This window comes from Mixophyes fleayi, chromosome 2 (genome assembly GCF_038048845.1).
Source record: "Mixophyes fleayi isolate aMixFle1 chromosome 2, aMixFle1.hap1, whole genome shotgun sequence".
Taxonomy (NCBI): domain Eukaryota; kingdom Metazoa; phylum Chordata; class Amphibia; order Anura; family Limnodynastidae; genus Mixophyes; species Mixophyes fleayi.
The window spans coordinates 231,696,475-231,722,875 of record NC_134403.1 but is presented as its reverse complement, the minus strand read 5'-3'; the positions used below and the strand labels follow the sequence as shown (position 1 = coordinate 231,722,875).

Sequence of the window (26,401 nt, the reverse complement as noted above, 5' to 3'; positions counted from 1 at the left end):
TGTCGCTGAAATGATTGGTTTGTTAAAGTGTGCATGTCCTATTTCAACAACATAAGGGTGGGTGGGAGGGCCCAAGGACAATTCCATCTTGCAACTATTTTTTTGGCATTATGTGACCATTCAACAGTCGTTTGCCATGTTCAAAAAGTAAAAGAAAATTAGAAAATGTCAACAAATTCAAAAAATTTAATCAAAACTTAAATGCCCTGTCATTATTTTAAACAAGAGGGTTTGACGTGCTAGAATTAGTGTAGTGTTAATATGTTATAAACACTACACTTGGAACTTGGAGGAGGTATTGTGGCCCCGGTATCCAATTTAGTACCGGGGCCACCCCACTACGCAGTCCAGATACTTGTTTGGTGGAATTCTGACCAGTTGAGGGTGTAACTATTTATTATATTGTGGCCCCGGTATCAAAGTTAGTACCGGGGCCACCCCACTACGCAGTCCAGATACTTGTTTGGTGGAATTCTGACCAGTTGAGGGTGTAACTATTTATTATATTGTGGCCCCGGTATCAAAGTTAGTACCGGGGCCACCCCACTACGCAGTCCAGATACTTGTTTGGTGAAATTCTGACCAGTTGAGGGTGTAACTATTTATTATATTGTGGCCCCGGTATCAAATTTAGTACCGGGGCCACCCCACTACACAGTCCAGATTTTTTTGGGGGGAAATTCAGAGCCATGGAGGGTTTTTTATTAATTATATTGTGGTGACCAGACCACTCCTCTACGCAGTCCAGGTACATTTATTGGTGCGAATCATACAAGTTCAGGGTTTTTAATTTATATTGTGGTGACCCACTCCTCTACGCAGTCCAGGTACATTATTCGGTGCGATTCATACCAGTTGATGGTTTTCTTATTATATATATTGTGGTGACCCACTCCTCTACGCAGTTCAGATACATTTATTGGTGCGAATCATACAAGTTCAGGGTTTTAAATTTATATTGTGGTGACCCACTTCTCGACGCAGTCCGGGTACATTATTCGGTGCGATTCATACCAGTTGATGGTTTTCTTATTATATATATTGTGGTGACCCACTCCTTTACGCAGTCCAGATACATTTATTGGTGCGAATCATACAAGTTCAGGGTTTTTAATTTATATTGTGGTGACCACTCCTCTATGCAGTCCAGGTACATTATTCGGTGCGATTCATACCAGTTGATGGTTTTCTTATTGTATATATTGTGGTGACCCACTCCTCTACGCAGTCCAGATACATTTATTGGTGTGAATCATACAAGTTCAGGGTTTTTAATTTATATTGTGGTGACCCACTCCTCTACGCAGTCCAGGTACATTATTCGGTGCGATTCATACCAGTTGATGGCTTTCTTATTATATATATTGTGGTGACCACTCCTCTACGCAGTCCAGATACATTTATTGGTGCGAATCATACAAGTTCAGGGTTTTTAATTTATTTTGTGGTGACCACTCCTCTACGCAGTCGAGGTACATTATTCAGTGCGATTCATACAGTTTATGGTTTTCTTATTATATATATTGTGGTGACCACTCCTCTACGCAGTCCAGATACATTTATTGGTGCGAATCATACAAGTTCAGGGTTTTTAATTTATATTGTGGTGACCACTCCTCTATGCAGTCCAGGTACATTATTCGGTGCGATTCATACCAGTTGATGGTTTTCTTATTATACATATTTTGGTGACTCACTCCTCTACGCAGTCCAGATACATTTATTGGTGCGAATCATACAAGTTCAGGGTTTTTAATTTATATTGTGGTGACCCACTCCTCTACGCAGTCCAGGTACATTATTCGGTGCGATTCATACCAGTTGATGGTTTTCTTATTATATATATTGTGGTGACCACTCCTCTACGCAGTCCAGATACATTTATTGGTGCGAATCATACAAGTTCAGGGTTTTTAATTTATATTGTGGTGACCCACTCCTCTAAGCAGTCCAGGTACATTTTTTGGTGCGATTAAGACCAGTTGATGGTTTTCTTATTATATTGTGGGGACCACTCCACTACGCAGTCCAGAAAGATACCTCGTTGCAACGTTTTGGACTAATAACTATATTGTGAGGTGTTCAGAATACACTGTAAATTAGTGGAAATGCTTGTTATTGAATGTTATTGAGGTTAATAATAGCGTAGGAGTGAAAATAAGCCCAAAAACTTGATTTTTGAACTTTTTATGCTTTTTTCAAAAAAAATCCGAATCCAAAACCTTAAATCCGAACCAAAACGTTTCGGCAGGTGTTTTGCGAAACAAATCTGAACCCTAAACATCGCGAAAATCCGAATCCAAAACACAAAACACGAGACACCAAAAGTCGCCGGTGCACATCCCTAGTTATAATACATGTACAGAAATGAGAACCATGCTTTCTGACTTTCCAGATGGTAGGCAAGATTTAAAGGTGGCACAGAAATTTGTAAGAGACATAGTAGTTGATGTATCAAGCAAATCTAGCTTGGACTGATGCTCATAATCAAGAAATGATTGTGAGCATTTGTAGACAGTTAGAAGCTACTTTTCCTACTGACAGCTTGGTACAAGATATTTTCTATACGACAGAAAGAGAGTGCCTTAAGATTAGTTCACAACAGCAGTTAAAGAAATGCAGCTACACACGGGTAAAGAAATCATTGCCACAGCAGATAAACACAGAGGGCCTGATTCATTGAGGAAAGTAAAGCGAAAAAAATGTGTAACTTTGAACCTTGGTAAAATCATGCTGTATTGAACAGGGAAGTAAATTTAAAATATGGGGACAGATTTATAATTGGGGTAGAGCAACTTTTAAGGTCAGTGTAAAAATAAAACTATCAAGTATTTGCATCCTACATAAAAAAAACAGCCATTATTTTCCTTATGTGCAAAAACTCATTTGCACCCCTTGCATAGCAAAACCATGTTGCAAAGGTTCAAAGTTACTCATTTCTTTGCTTTACTTTCCTTAATGAATCAGGCCCAGAATGTGCCATCATTGTCATAATGGGTGGAGTCAAAGATGCCCTTAAAACTAGAATTAAAATTTCAATCCCTGGGTGGAATGGACAGACTGTTGCTCAGATAAAGCAATGACTGTAGAGCATGATAGAAACATAGACCATAGAAAAAAATATCAAAGATCAATAGGTTACTATAGTGCTGTTATGCTCAAGAGTGTTCTCTCAGTCTTGATTTTCATAGGCCTAGCAAGGCGCGGAGTCTAACAATCCCCCGGTCTTCACCAAGAACCACCGCAAAGTGGGATGAGTTTAGCTGCTAGGAGACTGCAGATTGCAGCCCTTGGTTCGGTCCCTAGATGTGAGAGGGATAGGAGAGTTGACAACACAGCAAATAAATAGAGGCAGTACAGGGCCGGGCTGGCCCGGGGGGCAGGGGGGCATCGGTCCCCCGGGCCGCTCAGTTTGACCCCTGTTCGGGCCGCCCCCCCCAGTGGATGCATGACTTTATTTTATTTTACCTGCGGCCGCATCACACAGCAAGCAAGCGTCAGCGCACAGGCGGCCGCATCACATGATAGGAGATGCGGCCGCGTCATCAATAACGCGGCCGTATCGCCTGTCATGTGATGCGGCCACCTGTGCACCCCCCGGGCTGGACTGTGCCAGCCCGTACCTTCCTTAGGAGATGCTGGAGTGGAAAGATGATCGGTACAGCTGACACTCTGCAGAGAGGAGATCCAGAAGGGTTGGTCAGAAAAGAAGCCGTGTCTGGTACACGAATCAGATGGCCAACTTCACACAAGAATGGAGCAAGAGAATAATCAGAAGGGTAGCTAGGTTCGGTGCACAGGTCAGATGACTGAACAGGAGAAGGAAGATTCGAGGAGCGTTAACAGCAGGCAAGCTGGGTCTGGTAGACAGGATAGAATCAGCAGACTGTGGAATCACAGAACTCATTGGAGTCAGTAGGTAAGTAACCTGTTGCTCTGACACACTTTTAGCGTCAGAGCCTCTCTTTTATATAGGAATGGATTTTAAACTCCCCACCGCGGGATCATGTGATCATCTCCGCCAAGGAGTCATGTGACTGGCCCTGCCGCAAACCCGGATGTGCCGTGCGGCTGTCAGAATGGGACACAGGAGCACGGAGAAGGTAAGAATCCTCACAAGTGCACTAGACACACAGCAAATCACTACAAACTAGTCTTAGGGTTGTTACAGCAGCAGTGCTTCTAGTAGACAGATCCCAAAATATTGTTTTGGGTCCCGACCTAACCTTAAAAATACCACATGCAGTAAGTAGCAGCTCTACTGTCCTCGGCCCAAACCAGACATGTATCCTAGCAAGGTTCACCTGGTGGGAACTGGCCCTTTTAGCTCCACCAAATACCACAATTAAGAGGTGGAATACACTTAGCCCAGCAACTTTCCTCCCACATGTGCCCCATGTGGCACAGAGGGTGTAAAATACAAAAGGACAAGTTGACAGTGATGATGAAAATAGCGCCCTACATGTTTTGAGTGATTTTTACCTATAAATTGAAGACAATCATGGGAATACATGTATTAGCCAGTCACTCATAGCAAGGCCAGACATCAAAGAAACTCCTTTTGAAGATTAAAAAATAACATTCTACACAGATGGTAGCTGTCACAGACAGGAATCAGGGGAGTTATGCACTGGTTATGTAGTGGTAAATGATGCTGTAATTATGGAAGCAGTTTCGTTAGGACCACCCCAATCAGTACAAATTGAAGAAATTGGGGCGCCACAGACAGCGGATATGTTTTTGGTGTAGATTACGATTTGGGCACCCTCTGATGCCTTTAAAATTTCCTGACTGATTGCAGCAGGCACTCCTGTGGCCCATTCTAAACAAATACATCAGTTATTAGATCATGCTACCCAGTAAGATAGCAGTTATCAAGTGCCAGGCTCATACAAGCAGTACAGACCCAGGTGCACAGGTAACAAAATGAGCAGATGAGGCAGCTAAACAAGCACCCTCTTAGAGGCAAACATTGAAGCTTGATGGCCTTATGTATTTTGAAATTGTAAAACAAAACAGAAACTAACAGAAAAGTAACAGTTCTGTTTTCAACAGGCAAAGGCCGGAAGGAAGTTTAAGAGGTGTGCAGCACGGTGGCTAAGTGGTTAGCACTTCTGCCTCACAGCGCTGGGGTCATGAGTTCAATTCCCGACCATGGCCTTATCTGTGTGGAGTTTGTATGTTCTCCCCGTGTTTGAGTGGGTTTCCTCCGGGTGCTCCGGTTTCCTCCCATACTCCAAAAACATACTAGTAGGTTAATTGGCTGCTATCAAAATTGATCCTAGTCTGTCTGTGTGTGTATGTTAAGGAATTTATACTGCAAGCTCCAATGGGGCAGGGACTGATGTGAATGAGTTCTCTGTACAGCACTGCAGAATGAGTGGTGCGTTATAAATAAATGGTGATAATGATGATTTTGAAGTTCTGTTTACAACAGGCAAAGGCAAGAAGGAAGTTTAAGAGGTGTGGACCCAGATGGGTTGTGAAAATGTGGACAACATAGCAGAAGCAACAATGGTCTGCTTCAGGCTTCTCCTCTCATACAGGTAAGAAAGTGGTTTCATACATGCCTGATAATGAATGAAGGAAAGCCTAAACCTACAGAACCATCCCATATCTCTCTTGCAGAAGGCCCTTTCCAGACGATCTAAATTGATTTCATACAGTTACCCAACAGTATGTGTTGGTATGTGTTGATGTGTTGAGGTCTTCCTAGTTGGGTTTAAGCTTATCCATCAGCAAGATGTACTACAACTTTCACAGTAAAGAAACTTATGCAGGAATTCGTCTATCGATATGGTATCCCCAAAATCATTGAGAGGTACCCATTTTTCATGACTAGTTTTTAAAATCATGTGTGATGTGATGGCTATTAAAAGTAAATTACATACATTCTACCCCCACAGGCAAGTAGAAAAGTAGAAAGTTTATTTTTTATTGTACCATTAAACCTAAGCAAAAGGATGAGTGAAACGGTTCTGGCATGACAAGAGGTTTTATCTTTGGTAGTACATTGCATCAGCTACCACCACGGCCCCCACTTAACCTCTCACCTTTTGAAATACTTTTTTGGAAACAACCTAATGTTACGATATCTCCATAAGAGACACTATTTTGCAATAATGAAGTGACTTAAATATTTCATTTCATACCTACTGTCAACTGCCATGAACTTAACCCAGGTGTCATGATCAGAAATTTCCATCCATCACGAGCAGTTACTGAACCGTGGGATGAATAATGTGTCCGGATGATCCAGGTCACATATTACAAAATCACCCAGGGGATATTTTTCGCTGCATGGTGGAAAGAAAATTAGCAGTGACAAATTGCTTGGTATGTAGTGCCGAAAAATATGAGAATATTGCACTGTCCCAGTTCCCATATCTTTCCTTGAATTGATAAATAAGCTCTCAGTGGGGTAAGGTTAATTGTAAATTCAACATGACTAGGCCACTCTATGTTATGTGTTGTTTTTTTTTATAAAACTTCTAGGGCCTGATTCATTGAGAAACGTTAATGCCAATACGTGTCATATTTTGTGTTGAATTGAACTGCGTGTGCCCAGAAATGGACTTGGTCCGTAAACAATGAACGAAAGAACATCCAATTCATCTTTGAACACAAAGGACACTTCGGACAGCCAACTATTTCAGGAGCGGAACAGGTGAGGGAGGAAGCGTATGCCTGTAGTCAATGTACAGTAAGGGCGTGCCATGGACGAGCACACGCAGTAGTTTAAAATTCAAGTTTTGAGCATCTCTGAGGTAGATGTTTTATCACTTGCACCAGCTACAGGTCAGGTGTAAGTGTCGAATTATTATTATTATTATTATCGTTTATTTGTAAGGCGCCACAAGGTTTCCGCAGCGCCGTACACAGTACGAACAGTAGACTATACAGGGTAAAACAGTACAGAACAATAAACGCAAAGTACCAGTTCTCCAGAAACTCCGGGCAGGCAAATACAGTAGAGACAGAGCGGAAGAACAGGTATGGAGACAGAAAGGAAGGGGGGGGCCCTGCTCATACGAGCTTACATCCTAAGGGAGGGTAAACAAATCAGGCACTGAAGGGAGCCAGTGAAGCAAAGGGGGGAGAAAAGGGGCCAGGGGAGAAACAGAGGAGATGAGAGGCTAAGTGGAAGGTTGGTAGGCCTTGAGTAACAGGTGAGTTTTAAGTGCCCGCTTGAAGGAGCACAGATTGGGTGAGAGACGGATGGAGCGAGGGAGGTCGTTCCAGTGAAGGGGGGCAGCGCGGGAGAAGTCTTGGATTCTGGAGTGGGAAACGGTGATCAGAGTGGAGGAGAGGCGGCGATCATTGGCCGAGCGCAGGGAGCGGGCGGGAGTGTGAATGGAGAGGAGGTTAGAGATGTAAGGGGCAGTAGACTGGGAGAGAGCCTTGTAGGTGGTGGTAAGGAGTTTGAAAAGGATTCTGAAGGGGAAGGGGAGCCAGTGTAAGGCAAGACAGAGAGAGGAGGCAGAGGAGGAGCGGCGTGAGAGGAAGATGAGTCTCGCAGCTGCATTGAGTATAGAGCATATGGGGACGAGGTGGGAGCAGGGGAGGCCAGTAAGGAGGAGGTTGCAGTAGTCGAGGCGGGAGATGATGAGAGCATGGATGATAGTTTTGGTGGCATCTTGAGAGAGGAAGGGACGGATGCGGGCAATGTTACGGAGTTGGAAGCGACAGGCTTGGGCAAGGGATTCAATGTGGGGGGCAAAAGAGAGAGAGGAGTCGTTAGTGACTCCCAGGCAGCGGAGTTGGGTGACAGAGGAGATAGTGGAGTTGTTAACAACGATAGAGAGGTTATGGTGGGAAGAGAGTCTGGGTGGGGGAAAGACAATGAGTTCAGTTTTGGAGATGTTAATTTTAAGAAAGCGTGAGGACATCCAGGAGGAGATGGCAGAGAGGCAGTCAGTTACACGAGAGAGGAGGGAGGAGAAGAGATGTAGAGTTTAATATCATCAGCATAAAGGTGATACTGAAGACCGAACGAGGAGATGAGAGCTCCAAGGGAGGAAGTATAGAGCGAAAAGAGTAGGGGCCAAGAACAGAGCCCTGAGGGACTCCAACAGGGAGAGGGGAGGGGGTGGAGGAAGAACCAGACGTGGATACAGAGAAGGAGCGGTTGGCAAGGTATGAGGTGAACCAGGCATGGACAGAGCCAGAGAGGCCAAGAGAGAGAAGAGTTTGCAGCAGGAGGGGGTGGTCGACGGTGTCAAAGGCCACGGAGAGGTCAAGGAGGATGAGTATGGAATAGTGACCCTTGGATTTGGCTAATAGGAGATCATTAGTAACTTTTGCCAGGGCTGTTTCGATGGAGTGGAGGGGGCGGTAGCCGGATTGGAGAGGATCAAGGAGGGAGTTGTCAGAGAGGTGTTTGGTGAGGCGGCTGCAGACAATCCGCTCAAGTAATTTGGAGGCATATGGGAGAAGAGAGATAGGGCGGTAGTTAGCAAGAGAGGTGGGGTCAAAATTGGGTTTCTTGAGGATAGGGGAGATAAAAGCGTGTTTGAATGAGGATGGGACAACACCAGAGGAGAGTGATAGGTTGAAGAGGTGTGCGAGGTAAGAGCAGGCAGTAGGAGAGAGAGAGCGAAGGAGGTGGGAGGGGATGGGATCGAGAGGACAGGTAGAGGGTGGAGAGGAAAGAATAAGGGAGCGAACTTCTTCACCTGATGTGGGGATGAAGGAGCACCACAGCTGGTTGATGGCGGGAGGTGAAGCGATGAGGGGTGGGTGGAGGAGATGTTCAGTCTGATGGCTTCAATTTTGGAAGAGAAAAAGGAGGCGAAGTCAGAAGCAGAGAGGGAAGGCGGGTCAGTGGGAGGGGGGGAGAGGAGGGAGTTGAAAGTGGCAAAGAGGTGGCGGGGATTGGAGGACTGAGAAGAAATGAGTGACTTAAAGAAGGATTGTTTAGCGAGGGACAGGGCAGAGCAGAAAGAGGAGAGGATGAATTTGAAGTGAAGGAAGTCAGCCAGGGAACGAGATTTTCTCCAGAGGCGTTCGGCTGTGCGAGAGCACTTTTGGAGGGAGCGAGTGTGTTTGGAGTGCCAGGGTTGGGAAATAAGGCGACGACTTCGGATGGAAGAGGCTGGGGCAACGGTGTCCAGGGCAGTAGTGAGGGATTGGTTGTAGAGAGAGGACGCCTGATCAGGGCAGGCCAGAGAGGGAAGGGGTGATAGGAGAGTATCAAGAGATACTCTCGAATGATGATGATGGTGTTGTATGCATGTTTTTGCAACTGTAAAAATATAAATTTTATCTACAGTAGACATGAATAATATCCTGATAAATGTTTTCTTTCATTCATGATTATATTGTTAACAGGTGACAATAATTGAACACTTTTTTTCGGTGCGTTCTGCTGGGCTTTATATTGCACATATGCATTCTACGTATCCTGCAGTGTGTGGTGTCTTTCTCAATACAACAAGTGCAGTGTATGCAGAGCAAACCTAGACCCATAGTCAACAAGAACATTTCTTCAAATCGCTTCTAGTTGAATATAAAAAAAATGCACAATACATTAGTTTTGCATACCTTAATGAATAAGGCCCACGCTGACTTAATATTCCTAAACAACAGTAGCATGACATGATCCGCAGTGACACAGTTCAACAAAACAAACAAAAAAAAACAACTTACCTTGCTAATCTTTCATGCTGTGAAAGAGAGATAAAAACACATTAGTTATAGTGAAATGTATCAGTTTATAAAAGCCAAATATATTGAGTGTTCCTATTAATAATAAAAGCAGTCAACATATACAAAGACAAGAAATGAAAAGCAAAATGGATTTTCTAATATATAAAAAAAAAAAACCTCACATTTAAATTGTACTAACAATTAGAGATGGTCACTGACCCCCGTGTTTTGGTTTTGGATTCGGTTTTGGATCTGGATTACCGTCGTGTTTTGGTTTTGGTTTTGCTTTTGCAAAACTGCCATTGCGTGTTTTGGTTTTGGTTTTGGTTTTGTTTTGTTTTGTTTTGCAATTTTTTTGGAAAATCCATGTTTTTGGGCCTAAATTAACCCAATTTAGTGCTCCAACTTTTAGAGACAAGTAATCTAATTGTTGAGGTAATAAATCATCCAAAAAAACAGTTTAATTCTTCGTTGGTAGGCCTATTCTACACACAAAACAGATTGTCTTCCTCTCCATCTATGCATATTGGCAATGCAGCCATCGTCTTTGAATGTATATTACACCCTACACTTATAGTTAAATATGTAAAGAAATGGAAAAAGCCAGTTTGGTTTCTGTCTCTCAAGGCCCCCCTCCACTTGTATAAAATACCAAAAAATTCAGCCATTATAGACTGTACAATATTAATTGACATGGAGAAAGCCAGTTTGGTTTCTGTCTCTCTAGGCCCCCCTCCACTTGTATAAAATACAAAAAAATCCAGCCGTTATAGACTGTACAATATTAATTGACATGGAGAAAGCCAGTTTGGTTTCTGTCTCTCTAGGCCCCCCTCCACTTGTATAAAATACTAATAAATTCAGCCGTTATATACTGTACAATATAAATTGAAATGGACAAAGGCAGTTTGGTATCTGTCTGCATCAGATCCTCTCTCCACTAGGAGTAAAATAGTAAACTATTCAGCCGTTATATAATCTAGAATATAAATAGAAATTGAGAAAGGCAATCATTAGCGCCCTCGTCGCCTACACAAATCTCCCCCTCATCCTCTTCTAATTCCAAAGTGGCATCCTCAATTTGGGTATCACCGGCTACACTCGGGCTATTAAGGCACACATCAGCAGAATGCTCACGATTAGACATCCCACTGTTGGATGGGCTCTCCACAGGGATTGTTGTCATTTGTGAATCAGAGCAAATATTCTCCTGTAATGCCTCACTGTTATCTTGCAGCTCCGCTTTGACGCGTAACAGTAGTTGTGCACCAATTGTAGGCTGGGTAACTTTTTGGGATCTGCCACTAATAGCCAAAGGTGAAGGCCTCATTCTCTCTTTGCCACTGCGTGTGTAGAATGGCATGCTTGCAATTTTTTTTTTATCGTCACTTAACTTTTGCTCAGTTACACTTCTTTTTCGCTTCAATACAGTAAAATTTTTTGGGGTTTTTGTTTTTTGCACTAATTTGAAAACACTCTGTTGTTTGACATCGCCTTGGCCAGATGACGTACTGGGAACACTAACATCAGGACTGGTGACAGAACCTGGTTGCTCATTCAGATCATATGTGGACTGCTTTGAATCCATTCTGAGCGCAAACCACTGGGGAGTGCTAAAAATTATTTAGTAGATACTGCTGACAGATATGACTTTTGACAGCCAGAAATATTAATGCACAATTAGGGAGGACACCCCAAAAGCACTGAGGAGTGCTAAAAATTATTTAGTAGATACTGCTGACAGATATGACTTTTGACAGCCAGAAATATTAATGCACAATTAGGGAGGACACCCCAAAAGCACTGAGGAGTGCTTAAAATTATTTAGTAGATACTGCTGACAGATATGACTTTTGACAGCCAGAAATATTAATGCACAATTAGGGAGGACACCCCAAAAGCACTGAGGAGTGCTTAAAATTATTTAGTAGATACTGCTGACAGATATGACTTTTGACAGCCAGAAATATTAATGCACAATTAGGGAGGACACCCCAAAAGCACTGAGGAGTGCTAAAAATTATTTAGTAGATACTGCTGACAGATATGACTTTTGACAGCCAGAAATATTAATGCACAATTAGGGAGGACACCCCAAAAGCACTGAGGAGTGCTTAAAATTATTTAGTAGATACTGCTGACAGATATGACTTTTGACAGCCAGAAATATTAATGCACAATTAGGGAGGACACCCCAAAAGCACTGAGGAGTGCTAAAAATTATTTAGTAGATACTGCTGACAGATATGACTTTTGACAGCCAGAAATATTAATGCACAATTAGGGAGGACACCCCAAAAGCACTGAGGAGTGCTTAAAATTATTTAGTAGATACTGCTGACAAATATGACTTTTGACAGCCAGAAATATTAATGCACAATTAGGGAGGACACCCCAAAAGCACTGAGGAGTGCTAAAAATTATTTAGTAGATACTGCTGACAGATATGACTTTTGACAGCCAGAAATATTAATGCACAATTAGGGAGGACACCCCAAAAGCACTGAGGAGTGCTTAAAATTATTTAGTAGATACTGCTGACAGATATGACTTTTGACAGCCAGAAATATTAATGCACAATTAGGGAGGACACACCAAAAGCACTGAGGAGTGCTTAAAATTATTTAGTAGATACTGCTGACAGATATGACTTTTGACAGCCAGAAATATTAATGCACAATTAGGGAGGACACCCCAAAAGCACTGAGGAGTGCTTAAAATTATTTAGTAGATACTGCTGACAGATATGACTTTTGACAGCCAGAAATATTAATGCACAATTAGGGAGGACACCCCAAAAGCACTGAGGAGTGCTTAAAATTATTTAGTAGATACTGCTGACAGATATGACTTTTGACAGCCAGAAATATTAATGCACAATTAGGGAGGACACCCCAAAAGCACTGAGGAGTGCTAAAAATTATTTAGTAGATACTGCTGACAGATATGACTTTTGACAGCCAGAAATATTAATGCACAATTAGGGAGGACACCCCAAAAGCACTGAGGAGTGCTTAAAATTATTTAGTAGATACTGCTGACAGATATGACTTTTGACAGCCAGAAATATTAATGCACAATTAGGGAGGACACCCCAAAAGCACTGAGGAGTGCTTAAAATTATTTAGTAGATACTGCTGACAGATATGACTTTTGACAGCCAGAAATATTAATGCACAATTAGGGAGGACACCCCAAAAGCACTGAGGAGTGCTTAAAATTATTTAGTAGATACTGCTGACAGATATGACTTTTGACAGCCAGAAATATTAATGCACAATTAGAGAGGACACCCCAAAAGCACTGAGGAGTGCTAAAAATTATTTAGTAGATACTGCTGACAGATATGACTTTTGACAGCCAGAAATATTAATGCACAATTAGGGAGGACACCCCAAAAGCACTGAGGAGTGCTAAAAATTATTTAGTAGATACTGCTGACAGATATGACTTTTGACAGCCAGAAATATTAATGCACAATTAGGGAGGACACCCCAAAAGCACTGAGGAGTGCTAAAAATTATTTAGTAGATACTGCTGACAGATATGTCTTTTGACAGCCAGAAATATTAATGCACAATTAGGGAGGACACCCCAAAAGCACTGAGGAGTGCTAAAAATTATTTAGTAGATACTGCTGACAGATATGACTTTTGACAGCCAGAAATATTAATGCACAATTAGGGAGGACACCCCAAAAGCACTGAGGAGTGCTTAAAATTATTTAGTAGATACTGCTGACAGATATGACTTTTGACAGCCAGAAATATTAATGCACAATTAGGGAGGACACCCCAAAAGCACTGAGGAGTGCTAAAAATTATTTAGTAGATACTGCTGACAGATATGACTTTTGACAGCCAGAAATATTAATGCACAATTAGGGAGGACACCCCAAAAGCACTGAGGAGTGCTAAAAATTATTTAGTAGATACTGCTGACAGATATGACTTTTGACAGCCAGAAATATTAATGCACAATTAGGGAGGACACCCCAAAAGCACTGAGGAGTGCTTAAAATTATTTAGTAGATACTGCTGACAGATATGACTTTTGACAGCCAGAAATATTAATGCACAATTAGGGAGGACACCCCAAAAGCACTGAGGAGTGCTAAAAATTATTTAGTAGATACTGCTGACAGATATGACTTTTGACAGCCAGAAATATTAATGCACAATTAGGGAGGACACCCCAAAAGCACTGAGGAGTGCTAAAAATTATTTAGTAGATACTGCTGACAGATATGACTTTTGACAGCCAGAAATATTTATGCACAATTATGGGGGACACCCCAAAAGCGCTGGGGAGTGCCAAATATGAAGAAAAAATAATAAACCTCTATCCTCCTCTCTGCACTAGCGATTTTGGTTAGAGCAATTGCAAGAACAATATTGTATTCTCTGTCCCTGCTCTAATTAGCCTATGACTACACCCTGCTCTCTCCCTCTGTCAAATGGCGATGGATTGCTGTGGAGGCGTGTATTTATAAAGTTGAAGTATCGCGAGAACCGAGCCCCGAGATCCAACGACGTCACAATGACGTTCGGCCTCGATTTGGATTCGGAATGGGCGGGAGAGTACCGAGCTGCTCAGCTCGGTACTCGGATACCCAAAGTTCGGGTGGGTTCGGTTCTCGGAGAACCGGACCCGCCCATCTCTACTAACAATACTGGGCAAAACACACATTCCTGGTGGGAAGTTTAAAACAAAAAGAAATAATAAAAAAACAAAACGGTTACAATTATTAGCTTTTGTGAGCTGTGTCATGCAGCTGCAATTTCAAAAACTGTTTCACATATACAAACACACACACACATATACAAACACGCACACATACACCTATATAGACCATACTTGCCAACTCTCCCGGAATGTCCGGGAGACTCCCGAAATTTGGGTAGGTCTCCCGGGCTCCCGAGAGAGCAGGCAAATATCCGGCATATGGCATCTTGCTCCTCAAAATGACGCAGTTCGCGGTGAATCACGTCATTTTGGCCCTGCCCCCCGCTACAAAAACGGCATTTTGACGCGGGGGCAGAGCCAAAATGACGCAAATTACCGTGCCCCGCCCCACCCATCTTCCAACCACGCCCCCCTGCCTGGGATCTCCCGAAATTAACTTACCAATGGTTGGCAAGCATGATATATACAAACACACACACATATACACACACATATACAAACACACACATATATACACACACACATATATACACACACACACACACATATACAAACACACACATATCCAAACACACACACACATATCCAAACACACACACACACACACACACACGCACGCAGCACGGTGGCTAAGTGGATAGCACTTCTGCCTCACAGCACTGGGGTCATGAGTTCAATTCCCGACCATGACCTTATCTGTGTGAAGTTTGTATGTTCTCCCTGTGTTTGCGTGGTTTTTCTCTGGGTTCTCCGGTTTCCTCCCACACTCCAAAAAACATACTAGTAGGTTAATTTGCTGCTATCAAAATTGACCCTAGTCTCTCTCTCTCTCTCTCTCTCTCTCTCTCTCTGTCTGTGCATGTTAGGGAATTTAGACTGTAAGCTCCAATGGGGCAGAGACTGATGTGAATGAGTTCTCTGTACAGCGCTGCGAAATCAGTGGCGCTATATAAATAATTGGTGATGATGATGATACACACACACATACACACACACACACACACACACACACACATATATATATTCCATAGACAAAAAACCTTACGGTTTAACATGTCCGATTAAGGTTCCTTACACACCATCTAAAATGTAAGAAAACTATTGAAACTCTTCCACTCAAACTCCAAAAAGCAATGAAATTACGATGATTAAGGCAGAAACCTTAATGGACGTGTTACTTGCGCAATACAGACATGGTATTCCATCACATTCTGTGGTTAGCTGCAGATGCAGCACTATCATGGAGTGAGATTGCTGTCACTCACAAAATGGTGGAGTTGCTAATTCACAGATTTGTGTGTTCACTGGAATACACACATGCAGTACTATTACATTTTCTTAGTTTAGCTTCATCGTAGTTTAGGGCCTGTTTGCCACTGCAGCTATACAAGTCTCAAATGTATGAAGCTGCGATTAAACAAACTCAGGAGAGTTTGCTTTCAAACATGCCAGCAACATGCTGCTTGCTAGAAGCGTGTTGTATAAACACATCACTGTTACACTGTTCTGCAATAGAGCTGGAGCTCCTGCAGCTGTCAAAAGTGTTAAAAATAGATCAAAAAAAGTGTGGGGTCCCCCCTCTATTTAGTCTTAACCCTAGTGCTGCCAGCCTACTGCTGGTTCTGTGAAAATCGGGGAAAAAAATTGCATGGGGTCCCCCCTATTTTCATGGAACCAGCAGTAGGCAAACCAGCCGGGGTTGGAGGCACTATAGCAGGGGGACACGCGGCAGGGGTCCCCGTGCCATAATGACTAACCAACCCCAGGCTGTTCAGCGCTGGGCTGGATTCCCTAGGGAGTGGGGTCCACCGAAAAAAAACGACACCCAGCCCAGAGCTGATAGCACTAGGGCTCTTCCTACACCTCTGGGCGGAGGGTGTAGGGTAATAACGACGATATAAGTCATAAAAAAACAAACAGACGCCATTTTGTTTTGTGGAACTACAAGTCCCAGCCAGCCAGGTTGCCCCAAATAGTGTGGGCATGCTGTTACTTGTATAACTACAAGCACCAGCATACCCACGGCAGCCAGGGCATGTTGGCACTTGGAGAACCACAAGTGACAACAAGCCCTGACAACCAGGGCTGGCTGGGACCTGTAGTTCCACAAAATAAAATGTTAACAAAATCACAACACTCTCATTACAACCACTAACATTTATTAAAAATAATAAACCCACAATAATGACAGTGAACACCCTCATTTACACCATATATTTTATTAAAAATAATAAATCTCCGATATACTCACCAATGAAGTTTTCTTTTCTTGTCTGCAGCTTTCAATCCAAAAATGGTTGTAAACAAATTCAAAAATACATTTGTATCCAAATGTCCATGCTTGCCCCTGTCCCAAATAAATTTGTACTTCCAAATGTCCATGCTTGAAATCTCTTTAGTTCTTCTGCACAGGGCGGGCCCATTGTTGATTGCAGTCTTCTGTTCTTCGGCCAGGGGGGCCCAATATTTTTGAGATCCACGTATCTTCTTGCTTGATTGAAGAAAAATTAAAAAAGGGAGGAGCCGCCGCAAACAGCTCCTACCTAGCAGGAGTTCCAATACGCAATGAGCTAGCGTGGGAAAATCCCCTATTACTATAAATAGACCTAATGCAATGAACTAAGTTCATTGCGTATCGGAGCTTCTACACAGTAGCAGCTCCGATGCGCAATGAGCTTAGCTCATTTCCTCCCCAACACTCTTGCGAGTGTGGAATCAATAATTTATCTATATATGTATTGAGTTCCAAAGTGTCTCTATTGTAAAAGTTCGCTAGCTCTATTTTCAAACAGTTCTGCCGTTAAAAGTGAAAATGTAGCAGTATTATTCTGAGTAGCGTTTTTAAGCAGTGTGGTTAACATACAATAAGAAAGATGTGCGGATACAAGACCCATTTTACATAGAAAATAAATCAAAGATATTGTGGCTCAGCCTAAATTTTGACATACCTTATTTCCCCATGTATATGACGCATCACTGTATAAGACGCACCTGTATAAATCATGTGAAAAAATTGAGGATAATGTTTATAGTCTTTTGCAGAGTAATTGGTGACTGCAAAAAACATTATCCTCAATTTTTTCAGAGAGTAATTGTACAGTGGGTACAGAGAGGAGAGACGAAGTTCTAACCCTATTGCTAATTCTGCCTTACCCTGTCAGATACTTCCAATCAGGACTTTGACAATTCCACCTTAATAGCTTTAATACATTTTAAGATGTAGAGCCTCAAACACCATGCCCCCCCTCTCACAGATTTCCAATGGCAGAATGTCGTTTTTTACATGTAACCTTAATATAAGGGCACGACTGTGCCCATATAATAACAAATGTTCCATTAGTACGTTTGTGTAAAATAAGCCTCTTTTCCTTACAGACACCTTTGTAATAAATGCCACTGTCAAGTGTATGATGTTTGCTGATATTTTGGCCCTTTGGGTTCAATATGGAACTGCCGGAATGCCGGAATTAGTTTACTTAATATAGCGCCCTCTGCTGCTTGCTGGGTCTTGAGTAAAGATGCCTGTCTTTTCTAGGCCTGTAGACTGCATTTTGGTATGCTACACAGATATCTTCTCTGGAATATGGGGATCAACTTTGCTACATACTTCCATAGATAGATAGAGTATTGGAGATTACTCCTATACATTACAGTTATCTGTTAGAACTGACTTCATGTATGCAGGAATGGAGTGCTGAGTGCATTCCCCATCCATTCCGGCTGCTGGAATGGTGTGCTGAGTGTATTCGCCATCCATTCCGGCAAGAATGGATGGCTGAGTGCATTCCCCATCCATTCCAGCTGCCGGAATGGATGGCTGAGTGCATTCACCATCCATTCCAGCTGACAGAATGGATGGCTGAGTGCATTCCACTCCCGGAATTGCTTTCTCAGTGCATTCCCCATCCATTCTTCTGGCATCGCACTGAGAGATAAACTTTGAAATAAAAGCGATGCCAGGGCTAAAAATTATACAGTGTGCCTCCCCTCAGACCCAAAACACTAACCAGCCCACCTACAGCCAGTAAATATCTCTAATTTGTCTGTAGTTTACAAATCAAAATCGGTATGCGGGGGAACACAGAGCCATATTTGTGCTCCCAAGTGAAGCCACATATACAACACCCAGCAAAAGACTCTATCTGACATGTGCAACGGAATAAACTTTGCTGAAATCCACTATCTTTAAAATGGGGCATGTTTTACCAAATTGTAAAAAAACTGTAACTTTGTCAAACTTGTGAACACTCAAAGTAGAGATGCTCACTGACCCTCGTGTTTTGGTTTTGGTTTTGGATCTGGATTACCGTCTTGTTTTGGTTTTGGTATTGCAAAACCACCATTGTGTGCTTTGGTTTTGCTTGGTTTTGTTTTGCTATTTTGTTGAAAAATCAATGTTTTTAGGCATAAAATAACCAAATTTAGTGCTCCACCTGTTTCTTGGATAATTAATGTAATTGTAAAGCTAATAAATTATCCAAAAAACAGTTTAATTTCTGGTAGGTAGGCCTTCATTAATTCTACACACAAACCAGATTGTCTTCCTCTCCATCTATGCATATTGGCAATGCAGGCATCGTCTTTGGGCGTATAGTACACCCTACACTTATAGTTAAATATGTAAAGAAATGGACAAAGGCAGTTTGGTTTCTGTCTCTCTAGGTCCCCCTCCACTTGTAGAAAATACAAACAAATTCAGCCGTTATAGACTGTACAATATTAATTGAAATGGACAAAGGCAGTTTGGTTTCTGTCTCTTTACGCCCCCCTCCACTTGTAGAAAATACAAACAAATTCAGCCGTTATAGACTGTACAATATTAATTGAAATGGACAAAGGCAGTTTGGTTTCTGTCTCTCTAGGCCCCCCTCCACTTGTAGAAAATAGAAACAAATTCAGCCGTTATAGACTGTACAATATTAATTGAAATGGACAAAGGCAGTTTGGTTTCTGTCTCTTTAGGCCCCCCTCCACTTGTAGAAAATACAAAAAAATTCAGCCGTTATAGACTGTACAATATAAATTGAAATGGACAAAAACAGTTTGGTTTCTGTCTCTATAGGCCTCCCTCCACTTGTAGAAAATTCCTAAAAAATTCAGCCGTTATAGACTGTACAACATTATTTGAAATGGACAAAGGCAGTTTGGGGTCAGCCTGTGTATCACACCCTACCCATACTAAGAAATTCCCAAAACAGCAGCCTTTCAAGACGGTACGTGATATGGAAATGCCCCAAGTCCCTTTCCTCTTTGGGGGTAGATTGCACCCTAGACTTAAATAAAAAGTTTTAAAAACATGTTATCGTCATCATCTGGAGCTACAGCTTCACCCTCATCAGTACGTCATCATCACAGACTATCGATTCATCGCCGCTTGAATCCGCCATAAGAGAACAGTCAGTGCTTGGATGTCTTTGATGGTGAAGGCCTTCCTCGTGGAAGATGTAGTTCATTTTTCTAAACATCATTTTCTCCACATTTTTGGGAAGTAACCTGCTACGGCCATCACTGACTAAGTTCCCGGCTGTGCTGAACACTCATTCAGAGTACACACTGGAGGGTGGGCAGCTTAGGTATTGCAAAGCAAGTTTGTACATGGGTTTCCAAATGGCCTGCTTTTCTTCCCTGTAAGGAAAGGGATTGTCTGACATTTCCATATCAATTACCTCTTGAAAATAATCCTCCACCATCCATTACATGTTAATACTCATATTAGATGGAGTTAAGGGCATGGTCCCACATTTTTTGGAAAAATCCTTCAAACCAGCCCAGATGTTAAACTGTTCTGGTCTGCCCTCTGCGTCTTCCCTGCTTCTTTTTGGATAATTTAATTTTTTACGAGCAGCAGCTGCTTTAGAAACTGAAGGAGGACACGTCGTCAAGCCAAGGCCTAGTTCAGCGGACAACTTGCTGAGCAATAGCTCCTTGCAAAAGTTCACATCTTGGTCATTTTGAAGCAAAGACTCAATGTAGGTCTTAAACCTTGGATCAAGCACAGTGGCCAAAATGTAGTGATCCGAGTTCAAGATCTTAACAACTCGAGGATCATTGTGAAGCGAATGAAGTACTTGATCGACAAGGCCAACATACTTTGCTGAATTGCTTGCTTTCATTTCCTCCTTCAGTTTCTCAAAGCTGCTTTTCCAATAGTCTAATTAAAGGAATGACTTGGCTCAAACTAGCAGAGTCTGCACTCACTTCACACGTCACAACTTCAAATGGTTTCAGCACTTTGCACAGCACTGAAAGTATTCCCCACTGTACCAGAGTGAAATATCTCCCCCCTCTTTTCCCAATGTCATGGCTTGTGCAATACGCTTGGATGGCTTTGCGCTGTTCCTCCATCCTCTGAAGCATGTACATGGTGGAATTCCACCTAGTTACCACCTCTTGCTTAAGTTGGTGGCAGGGCAAGTTAAACTGCTCTTGGAGCTGCTGCAATCTCCGACATGCTGCGGCAGAATGCCTGAAATGGCCTGAAATTTTACAGGCCACCGTAAGCATCTCCTGCACCTCACGGTTATTTCGTAGGAAGCTCTGCACCACCAAGTTGATGGTGTGAGCAAAACAGGGAATGTGCTGGAAACCACCCAGCTGTAATGCTCGCACTATATTGTTGGCGTTATCAGAAATTACATATCCTGGGGAGAGTCCAAGTGGTATAAGCCATGTATCAATCACATCTCTTACTTTACGTAACAAATTGTCAGCTGTATACCTGTTAGTGAAGCCGGTGATACAAAGAGTGGCCTGCCTGTGACAAATGTTACGTAGTGGTGTACATGCTGCTGCTGTTCCTGCTGGTGAAGGTGAATGACCAACCCACTGGGCTGTCACAGTCATATAGTCTTTGGTTTGACCACTTCCACTTGTCCACATATCTGTGGTTAAGTGGACAGTGGGCAGAATCGCATTTTTCAGTGCAATCTCTACATTTGTACACACTTTTTGGTATAAATGTGGAATAGCTTTACGGGAAAAATGGTGTTGAGATGGAATTCTGTAACGCGGACACAAAACCTCAATTAACTGTGAAAAACCAGCTGCGTTTATTGTGCATATTGGACGCAGATCTAACACTAACATGGCAACCATGGTGTCTGTGAGTCGATTGCCGACTGGGTGACTGCTGTCATATTTGCTTCCCCTAGCAAATGATTGTTTCACAGTTAATTGTTGAAATGTAGGACTGCTCTTTTTCTTGCCCTTCCTCTGGGCTGACGATTCACCCCTAGCAGCAGCAGTGGGACTAACGCTTTCTTCAGAGGAATCAATTATAGTGCAGGAGTCATCCAGCCTTAATAAGTGGGATGCAGGGCTAACTCCGAGCGCTACTGAGGATATTGATGATGATGGTGTGGTGGGTGTAGAGGGTCCTAGCTGATGTTGGAGTGCTTGTAATTTTTTTGGAAGAACTTTCAGCTTTTCCCAACACTTTGCCATGAATTCTCGTTAAATGGCGTAACATAGATGAGGTTCCAAGATGGTTAAGGTCCCTCCCTCGACTGACTGTGGCTTGACATACACTAGAAATGGCTATACAACTGTTGTCTGGATTTGAGTAGAAATAATTCTACACATAAGAAGTGGATTTCTTTGTTTTATGGCCAGGCATGACAATGGCCTTTTTCTTGTCACGTGCCAGAAATGCTGCCACTGGTGCAGGACTTACACAAACAACCTCATCCTCATCAACATCCTCATTAGCGCCCTCGTCTCCTACACAAATCTCCCCCTCATCCCCTTTTCATTCCAAAGTGGCATCCTCAATTGGTGTATCACCAGCTACACTCGGGCTGTTCAGGCACACATCAGCAGAACTGCTGAAAGGGCCCTTCTTTATGGGTACACTAACAGAATGCTCACGATTAGACATAACACTGTTGGATGGACTCTCCACAGGGATTGTCATTGTTGTCATTTCTGAATCAGAGCATGCATTATCCTCTAATGCCTTACTGTTTTCTTGCAGCTCGGCTTTCACGCGTAACAGTAGTTGTGCACCACTTTTAGGGCTAGATTTACTAAGCTGCGGGTTTGAAAAAGTGGGGATGTTGCCTATAGCAACCAATCAGATTCTAGCTGTCATTTTGTAGAATGTACTAAATATATGAAAGCTAGAATCTTATTGTTTCCTATAGGCAACATCCCCACTTTTTCAAAGCCGCAGCTTTGTAAATCTAGCCCTTAGACTTTAAATAACTTGGTCTTGCTTCGTAACGAGTGACCGTACAAGATGAAGGCTTGGTAACATTTTTGGATCTGCCGCTAATAGAGAAAGGCGAAGGCGTCATTTTTTCATTGCCACTGCGTGTGTAGAATGGCATGTTGGCAATTTTTTTTTTATCGGCACTTAATGTTTCCTCAGATACACTTCTTTTTCGCTTGAACACAGTAAAAAAATTTTGGGTGTGTGTTTTTTTACCTGATTTAAAAAGACTATGTACTTTTACATCGGCTTTCCCAGATGACGTACTGGGAACACTACCATCAGGACTGGTGACAGAACCTGGTTGCTGATTCTGCTCATATGTGGACTGCTTTGAATCCATTTTAATGAGCCCAAATCACTTGTAGTGCAAAATATTGTATTAGATAGATATTGCTGACAAAGATGACTGTTTTTGACAGCCAGAAAAATTAGTGTAAAACACTGGGGAATATTGGACACCCCAAATCACTTGTAGTGCAAAATATTGTATTAGATAGATATTACTGACAAAGATTACTTTTTTTTGACAGCCAGAAAAATTAGTGTAAAACACTGGGGAATATTGGACACCCCAAATCACTTGTAGTGCAAAATATTGTATTAGATAGATATTGCTGACACAGGATGACTTTTTTGACAGCCAGAAAAATTAGTGTAAAACACTGGGGAATATTGGACACCCCAAATCACTTGTAGTGCAAAATACTGTATTAGATAGATATTGCTGACAAAGATGACATTTTTTGACAGCCAGAAAAATTAGTGTAAAACACTGGGGAATATTGGACACCACAAATCACTTGTAGTGCAAAATATTGTATTAGATAGATATATTGCTGACAAAGATGACTTTTTGACAACCAGAATAATTTAGTGTAAAACACTGGGGAATATGAGACACCCCAAAAGCACTTGGAGTGGCAAAAAAAGAAAAAAAAAGCTCCTCTATCCTCCTCTATTACTGCTCTAACAATTGCAAATGGTATTAATATTAGAATTGTATCGAATAGTATAGAAACAGTTATGTGTACAATAATTGCTCTGTCCCTGCGCTAATATAGCCTGTGACCTAACCCTGATCTCTCCCATTCTCCCATTCGGATGGATTTGGATCTCGGGGAACCGAGCCCGCCCATCTTTAATATATATATGTGTGTGTGTGTGTGTGTGTGTATATATATATATATATATATATATATAAATGCCTGACCTATATATTTCTTGAAGGAGAAGTGACAGTTGTGAGTGGTTGGTGGTTGCCGGGGGTGACAGTGGGGAGTTTTTAACACCTTAAGTAGCTTGATGAAGGATGTGGCGATGAAGATGAAGGATGAGGTGATGGAGAAAAATGATGAGGTGGTGACATGTGGACAAAACCACTTTAAAAAAAGGGCGCTTGCGTCGGGAAGTAACGCTCTTCCCCTGAGGAGGCCTGGGCTAGGCCCAAATACATGACAAGAACCTTTTTAACACCTTAAGTAGCTTGATTTGACTAGAATGCATGAGTATCATGCACGGGTTAACTTGTATATATATATATATATATATATATATATATATATATATATATATATATATATATAAATATATGTATATATATATATATATATATATATATATATATGTGTATATATATATATATATATATATATATATATATATATATATACACATATAGACATACATATATATGCACACACACACAACTGCACAGACAAGGTACACAGCTGCACAGACTACTAGTGTGATTATTTTCCAAACCACAAATTGAGGTACCCCCTCTATCCTTTAAATCAAGGAAAATTGTTAATTTGCACGGATAGTAATACCCTGATTACTGTTGCATACTTAAACGAGACAGTGGAAGCCAGTGATTAAGTCGGGGTACATCTATGAAAAATGATAAAAATAAAATATAATAACTTTGATTTCATTGATTCAAAATATGTCTTCAATTCTCAGTTATGCAAATTATTAAAAAGTAATAGTGTTATTAAAGTTTAGAAAGATGATGATTACAATACTGGATATCAAGACCTACAGCCTCCTAATATATCCATATGTCATGTTATCGATATTCAGATGGAGATAAGTGTGATGTGTATATAATCCTTCACAGAATATATGATAAGAGTTACAGTATGTTCATAAGTAGTATTTCTGTCCTCAATAGAATTTATTGCCCAAGATTAGATAGAGTATAGTTTAATTATATTTTGTGCTGTCATGTGCCCTTTTTAAACTAATGTGCCCGTTTTTAACATGTATGAAGTTTGCCTGCAAGGGTTCATTTAGCATGTTTTGATGGGAGGAGCTGGGTGGATCAGACATTGAAAAGTAACTGCAGGATGGGCACATTCATGCACCTTATGTTATACAAAGAGATGTAAGGGGAAAGATTAAAGCTATATTTAACAGGTGGAGAGGATACATTTATGGGATTGTTGCCTGGTTTGCAATTAGGTGCAGAACAGATTTTCTTGCACAGGTTAGGAGAGAGAGGATATTGGAGGATGGTCTAGTTAGCAACACCTCTTCTGCAGCTTGGTAATTCATCCTCTGATGGTGGTATGCCAACGCTTCAGGAGTATCTTCTGCTGCCTGTATTTTTTTAAAATGTATTTATTTTATACAGAAGCCCTAATTGTCTGAATGGAGCCCCAGATTTAGAGGTGAAGCCTATGGCAGTAGAGGGGAACTTTGGCCATTATCCCAGGCCACCCGGAAGGGCCCATTCTTGCGCTTCTCAAGACCAGCCACCTATGACCTGCAATCCATTCTGCCCTTCCCTGCCACCTTTCTTCTCATATTTACCCTTCTCTCTAAAGTCATTTCCACTACTCCATCCACACAAATGGCCTCCTCTCAACCTCTTGAAGATGGGGAGGATTAAGGTCATGTGGAAGGTAATACTAAATGTTATGTGGTGGCTGGTGTGTGGTTATTATTGTTAAAGGGCACTAATTTATTGTTTGTAGGAAGGCAAAAAGCATCCTAACACCGGCCACTTGGTTGGACTAGCCAGATATCACAATATAATTAAAATATTTGTAATTTCCCAGTCTATACAAACTTTAAAAAGTAGAGTCAGATAGCTGTTGCAGCAGATCTTATAATGACAAATATAGAGGATGCTATGTCAAAAATTAAACACTCATCTCCTTTAGGCATTGATGGCTTTAATTTTAAATACAACAAGCTTTAAAAAAACAAAAAAGTATTTAGGCTTTATTTCTATTTTAATAGGGTCGACTATTACACAATAGGGAAAAAGGAATACTCTCCAATTTGCAAAGAACTTTACATACAAAGGAACTCCTTTCGTAATACGCCACTCTGTTTTTTTCTTCTTTGGCTGGATGCACCTAAATATGTTGCTCTTAATGATAGCGATCTTTTTAAAAATAAATTTGGAATATTTAGGGATAATAGTCGATAACACAGGGTATCTCTCTCTAGTAATTTCCAACTCTTTCTAAAGATATTTTCCAATTGTTTGTGCTGTACAGTGAATGCAGTAACAGTGAATGTGGCTCTCATTATTTTCCTCTCTTTTAACCTTCTGTGCATCCTCCTCCGCTCTTTGTAGCAGTTGATTGGAATAACACTTATTTAAATGTATAAAGCATCTCTCCATTTTTTCACTTGATCTTTAAATACAGCATTTTCACTACAATTTTTAATAACCTCTTAAATTGAACTGAAGGACTATTGCACAACCAGTTGGAATGGTGATGACTGTGATAATGTATATATGAATTATTGTCTGTGGGCTTGGTGTATATTTTAGTCAAACGAAGACCTCTAAAAAATTAACTTCAAACTGACTAATGTCAAAAGTAAGTTTAATATTTA

General features: G+C 41.5%; 1 protein-coding gene across 1 annotated transcript in view; it reads right to left on the bottom strand.

The window, feature by feature from the left end:
- The window catches only part of LOC142138731 (protein phosphatase 1 regulatory subunit 12B-like), a 233,301-nt gene that overhangs the window by 150,675 nt on the left and 56,225 nt on the right, over positions 1-26,401 (bottom strand). The window contains exon 2 of the mRNA XM_075195611.1: positions 9,649-9,665. Coding sequence (XP_075051712.1) covers positions 9,649-9,665 — 17 coding nt within the window. The remainder of the gene's footprint in view (positions 1-9,648; positions 9,666-26,401) is intronic.